The following is a 6539-nucleotide window of genomic DNA, read 5'->3' as shown; positions in this document are numbered from 1 at the left end:
CCGAAAACACTTTTCAAAATGTGTCTACGACTTTCACAGTTGCCAAGATTTGTCCCACTCTTAAACTGGTGTTGGATTCTCCAGCATTGGTAGAGATTAGTCCCTTGACTTCCATCCAGGCATTGGGGGCTGGGAATAGGGAACTCTGTTGCTGGGATTTGGGCTTCCTCTGAACATTTCTGCCTTATACTTAGATAGGACTGATCCACAGTGCACACAGACCAGACATTTGGTCAGTCCTCTGCTACTTCTTTGCTGTTTTCTCTAGCATTGCTTACTCCAGTCTCCCAAACTCCAAAAAAATCTTAGGCTGTCCTATGAGCAAGTTAGGAAAAATCAGAGAAGTTGCTATCCCCTTGTCTTTTCTTCCAAAGATATGTAAATGTGCTGTGAATCTTGGTTTATATTGTAACAAACAATATGCCCTCTCTGTCCACTTCCACCCAAGAGGAGAGCAGCATGGACCCAGTGACCAAATTCAGGTTAATAGTCCATAATCCTCAAATAGATCTTGTATGAGCCTTCAACACACCCAGTCCCTCCAATGGGTTATGACACATGTCATCTCTAGCTTCACCAGGTTACATCTACTAAATGTCACATAAACACAAGACACAGGCTGCTGAAATGGTTTCCTTCTTTGCTTATAATTTTTGGCGAATGACTTGGCTGTGGTTTATTCCAAAAGGAATTGATGGCTGCGGGACGTGACTTGAAGGAAATTGTTGAAAGGGAAGAAAGGGGCCTTCGGACTAGCTGAGGCACAGCTGGAGGACCCCAGAGCTTGTATGCGCATGGCAGAAGTGTTGTGTTTGCTGGAATCCCTGCCAGCTGCTGACCCTGGCTCTGGAGGTTGCTCAAGATTCCATCACGACGACTGGGGGCGTCTGGGTGGCGCAGTCGGTTACGCGTCAGACTTCAGCTCAGGTCACGATCTCGCGGTCCCTGAGTTCGAGCCCCGCGTCCGGCTCTGGGCTGATGGCTCGGAGCCTGGAACCTGTTTCCGATTCTGTGTCTCCCTCTCTCTCTGCCCCTCCCCCGTTCGTGCTCTGTCTCTCTCTGTCCCAAAAATAAATAAAAAACGTTGAAAAAAAAATTAAAAAAAAAATCAGTAAACACTTACAAAAATTAAAAAAAAAAACAAAAAAAAAAAAGATTCCATCACGACGAAAAGACGAAGCGGGGGCTCGGAACACCCGGCACCGCCCGTCTCCTGACCTTTCCCCTGGTCAAGTCTTACGAAGCGGGTCTCTCGGCGGGGTTGGTGAGACGGTCTGGGGAGGGGGTGCACCCGCGTGGCGGGATTGCTGTTCTCCTTCAGCCCTCGGAAAAGCTCCCTGTCTAAATCGCTCAGGGCCCCTAGACGCCTGACGCCCAGGCCTGATCCTTCCCCCCAGCAACCGGGGCCGCGTGACGCCCAGCCAGCAGGAGGCCAGCCCCGCCCCGGACCCGCCCCTCCAGTAGGCCCCGCCCCGAGCCCGCCTTCGGGCCCGCCCCCCTCGCCCAGTTTTGGGTCCGCCCCCAGGCCGGCCCCGCCTCCGGTCCCGCCCCGACCGGAAGAAGCGGCGGCACCCGGTGCTTATAGGGCAGGGCATGGGGGTGCCGCCACCGCCTAGTCAGCTCTACGTCGGCTGAAGTCCTGCCGCCGCGGCGCTGTAGTCGCGGCGCCCCCGCCCCGTCCTCTGCCTGCCCGCCGGCCCGCACCGCCCCCCCGGAGCCGGCCGGCCGGGCCCGGAGCCAGGCCCGAGTCCTCGCCATGCCGGTCCGGCTGCTGCTGGCGCTGCTGCTGTCCGGCCTCGGGGTGAGTGACCGGGGAGCGTGGGGTGGGGGACAGCGCGTGGCGGACCGGGGTCCGAGTCGGGAGCGCGGCGGCGGCGGCCCGAGGCCCCGCGCGCGCCAGCGGAGGTTCGGGCCGGGCGTGGGAGACGGCGCCGGGCGGGGAGCGAGCACCTCCCGGCCGGCCGGAGTGGCGGCCGCGGCCGGCCCCGCCGAGGCGCACGCCACCCGAGGGGCCTGGCGGGTCAGCGCGCTGTCACGGGCAGCGCTTCCCGGACCCCGTGCGCTGCAGTACAAGTTTGTGTCGTCCCGGCGGCACCTCGGGGCCTCTGGAAGGCCCCGCGCGCTTGGGAGGCCATCCCACCTGCCCGACCCTTCCCACAGGTGGGCGCCGCCTCTACCTGCCGGAGGCCGTGGGGCAAGGATGCAAAAGGGCCGTGTAACCGAAGGGCAGGGAATGTCTTGCGTTTATAATCCTGGTTTGAACTTTTAAAAATGCGAAAACTTTGGGAGGCACATGCAACTGGGAATGGGTAAGCATTTTTACCTGTGAGCTTGATTCTGCTTACCTGCCTCGCACGTTTCTAGGTCTTCAGAGGCAGGAGGCTTCCTGCACCAAGATTGCGTTAAGGAGGTTAAGCCGAGGGATTTGCCCTCTTTTTAAAGATCCCTTGTGGGACCGCGCGGTAAAGCCGCTTCAAAACTTTAAATGAAAGACCGTCTCCTTCTGGGAGAGCGCGGTGGAGCTGTCTGAAACGCCTTTTCATCTTTTCCTGGAGAGAAGCTCCTGGATTACACTTATTTAACTGTTTAAGGCCTTTACTCAGGCTATGGATTTGGGCCCCATAGCTGGGGAGGACATTTTGTGGACAGACCTGGCTTTTTTTCTTCTGGTTTGAAGAACCTAAATTAGTGGTTTAAAAAAAAAACAAAAACACAAAAACGCATTGTTCAGGATGTGGGATATGGTACACTGGCCAGGTTCTGTTTAATGACTTCCAGTATGTACTCTTTAATATGGTATATCATGTACCAGCTGTCCAGATTGACACGAGTGTACCTAAGGGCCACAGTGTGAGCTCCTCGGAGGTTATACACTTTTGGTAAATAATAGTCAGTGCTTTTGGAGTAACAAGAATTTGGAAACAGATGAAGTAGAATATAGAAAATCATCTTTTTCAGATTTGGGTGTTTTTGTTTGTTTGTTTTTAAAGGAAAATTTGTACATACTTCATGATAGAACTCATGTAAGTTAACTTTTTCTTCCAATTAAAAAAAAAAATCCACTTTCATAGCTAGGGTCATGTTTTGAACTTGAACACTTGGCCTTGAATTGGTTGACTGTTGTTTGGTACCTGTTCATAAATAAGAGTATAAACAGAATGACCAAACAAATGATATGGAAATCGATCATTTCCTATCACAGCCTAGGTATACATGGGCTTTGGGTTTTGCTACATATTTCCATTGGCTGTTCTTTGATGGATTCTAGTATTTTAGTTATTGAGTAACTTAGAGCCAAAAATAACTATTTCGCTTTAGTTGGGACTATAGTTTCAGTTTGTGTAAATATTTCCAAATTGTATTTAGAAATCCACCCTTCTCAAAGTTCATGGTAAAATATCCCAGACCCTTATTAAAAAGTTACATTTTAGTATAACTGCTTTGTAAGTAAAACGTCAGAATTTCACTCCCAGAATTATCTACCAGTAAAAATTTTGATCCCCAAACAGAGTGAGAATTATTATTTTAAATTCCAAACGGAACTCATTGCTGAGTTTGCAGTTAAACCAGGTCCTGCAGAACCCACTGGTTGTAAAATTGGACAAACCTGAGTTCAAACTGGTCACTTGCTAGCTGTGCCCTCAGGCAAGTTATTTTGCTTTTTAGAGTCTGTTTCCTGATATGCGAAATGGGGACAGCCAGCACATGTGAGGGCGCCTTGCATATCATAGGTAATAAATGTAAACTCTCCCCCCACCAGATGCTTTTCACTGTCATATTTTTGTTACTGCTATAGTGTACCTCTAGGAGGAATATTTTTCGATGCTATCTCTCTTTTTTAAAGGTTTTGGTTTATTTATTTCTTAGGAATCTCTACACCCAACATGGGGCTCCAACTCATCACCCTGAGATCAAGAGTCGCATGCTCTTCTGACTGAGCCAGCCAGGCACCACAGTGCTCTTTGCTTTGATTGATGAAGTAACTAGGGCATTGGAGGCAATACTGTGATTTTTTTATTTTTCAAGAGAGTGTGACTGATTGAGCCAGACATTGACTCATAGGCTGAGACTCTAGGCTACCATATCCAAAATGCAGTGACATCGGTGTTGTTAACTTTAGGCTGTCTTTTGTTCATCCAAATTGTGCATATTTAGTGAGTGTTTTCCCTCCTTCTTAGACTTGGATCTTGTGCCTAATGTTGGTTTGTGTTACATTATTGCTGTCTTCTAGTCCTCATTTAATGGTGTTGCCACTTTTGTCAGGTACCAAAGAGATCCGCAGCATGGGAGGGAACATGCTTTCTTCAGCTAGAATATATACAATTTCTTTTGTTCAGCCAGTGTTTTGGCTTTAGAGGAGAACAAACAATGTCACTGAGAACTAAGGGCCACGTATGTACAGAAACACGCTAAGAATATCATCGGAGTCTTAACTAGAAACGTACTTGCTTATCATTTACTCAGATAGTTATCACTTGCACAAATTATCCCACTAGGAGATATCAAGTATTTATACTGAGGCCATGAGGTCAATGTTTCATTAAGCTCCTATCAGGACTGCCGATCATGAAATTGGACTGTAGTTGTGCACGTGTGTGTATTTTATGTCATTAACTTGCCTGGCCATTGGGCTTTCCACCGTAATATAGCTTCTCAGGGCGCAAGAGAAAATGTATGAGAGTTCCTCTTGAGAGAGTTCAACAGTAGACCATATTCCTGAATGTAAAACCGGTGAAGTACGCAAAGGTTTCTTGTCTGGACAGAATAGTGCCACCTTCATGGCCCTGGGAGAGAGAGTTATTTGCCCACTTCGGATTTTGACTCCCATTTTTCAGGTTGAGGAATCTTGGGATAATGATGTCATTTTTCACTGGAAACCTCTGGTTTGGGGATCCAAAGTAATCTTTAGGCTCAGTATTGTCCACGTGTTAGAATGATCAAATGTGCTCCTAAAGAGATGATATAGGTGGGAAAGATGCAATGTATCATTTTAATGGATTCAGTTTTTATTATGCACAAATAACTCGGGGCCTGTAACCTAGCAATATGATTAGAGTGTGGTGCTGGCTTTAAAAACAGGGACAGTGAATCATAGTTTGTGAATAATAAACATGCTGGTTGGCTGTATTTCCCAGGGGTTGGGGATTTTTTTTTTTTCTATCTTTATCTTCACCTATATCCCATGTTTGGTGGCAGACTTTCCTGCCTCAGAGCAACACATTCTTCGTGATGTTTAAGTGAGTGCAGCAGACAAGAAATGGACTGGGGAAAGTAGAACTTTTAAACGTAATCATAAGCTCCCTGTTTGCATTTTTTCAAAAGTTTTTTAAGTTTATTTATTTTGAGAGAGAGTGCGTGCACGCACAAGCAGGGGAGGGACAGAGAGGGAGAGAAAATTCTAAGCAGGGTCTACCTGTCAGCGCGGAGCCCAACTTGGGGCTCCATTTCACGAATCATGAGGTCACTACTTGAGCCGAAATCAAGAGTGAGAGGCTCAACTGACTGAGCCAGCCAGGCACCCCATGTTCTTTTTTTTTTTTTTTTTTTAATTAAAATTAAGTAAGCTCTACCCCCAATGTGGGGTTTGAACTCACAACCCTGAGATCAAGAGTCCCATGCTGTACTGACTGAGCCAGCCAGGCACCCTCTACATCACTTCTGATCATCATGTGATCTTTGTTCATGTCCGAACACACAGCAAATACCACAGTATAAAAATATGTGTTCTATATTTATGTTCTGTTCCTCCTCCCCCCCCCCCCCCAAAACGATTAGGACATTTTCTGAGTATGTCATTGAATTTGTCACTTTTACCAGCACCTTAGTAAACAGCCATCCATGCCAAAAGCATTTGAGCCTTCTGTGCCCAGTCTGAGGTTGGGGACAAGGGTCATAACTGACCAAGATCGATATGGTAGTAAACCATGCCTTGCATAGTGACCACCCTACTGGGGTCATATAAATTGTTTCCAGTTTTCCCATTACTATAAGGAGAGGTGTATTTCCCTTTCTTGAAATATTTTGTATGTTTGATGCTTTCTATATGATAACATGGGAAGATTTTCAAAAATCCCTCAAAGTAATCATATTTATTATAGAAATGTTAGAAAGCATGGATAAGTCTAAATTAAAAAAATAAACCAAACAACAAACCTGTAATCATACTACCCAAACATTACCTCTAGTAACATTTTTAAGAGCTTGATTGACCTATAATTCACATATCCTACAGTTCACACATTTAAAGATGTAAATCAGTGGTTTTTAGTATATTCACAGAACTGGGCAACCATTACCCCAATCAATTTTATAATATTTTTATCATCCCCCAAAGAAACTCCACACATTCGCTATGACTCTCCATTTCCCACTCACCTCCCAGCCCCTGGCAACCATGAATCTACTTTCTTATCTATATAGATTTGCCCTGGACATTTCAGGTGAATAGAATCTTAATGCATGTGGTCTTTTGTAACTAACTTCTTTCACTTAGCATAGTGTTTTCATCCATGTTGTATTGCTGTTTTGTTCTTTTTTAT

At 46.4% G+C, this 6539-nt stretch overlaps 1 protein-coding gene across 1 annotated transcript in view; it reads left to right on the top strand.

Annotated features, from left to right (window-relative positions):
- Positions 1-1607: 1607 nt before the first annotated feature.
- The window catches only part of ERN1 (endoplasmic reticulum to nucleus signaling 1), an 82364-nt gene continuing 77432 nt past the window's right edge, over positions 1608-6539 (top strand). The window contains exon 1 of the mRNA XM_042967344.1: positions 1608-1801. Within this exon, the coding sequence (XP_042823278.1) occupies positions 1757-1801 (45 nt within the window). The 5' untranslated portion in view covers positions 1608-1756. The remainder of the gene's footprint in view (positions 1802-6539) is intronic.

This window comes from Panthera tigris, chromosome E1, assembly GCF_018350195.1.
Source record: "Panthera tigris isolate Pti1 chromosome E1, P.tigris_Pti1_mat1.1, whole genome shotgun sequence".
NCBI classification, from domain to species: domain Eukaryota; kingdom Metazoa; phylum Chordata; class Mammalia; order Carnivora; family Felidae; genus Panthera; species Panthera tigris.
Note: the sequence above shows the minus strand (reverse complement) of the source record. Positions and strands in the feature narration are given on the sequence as shown.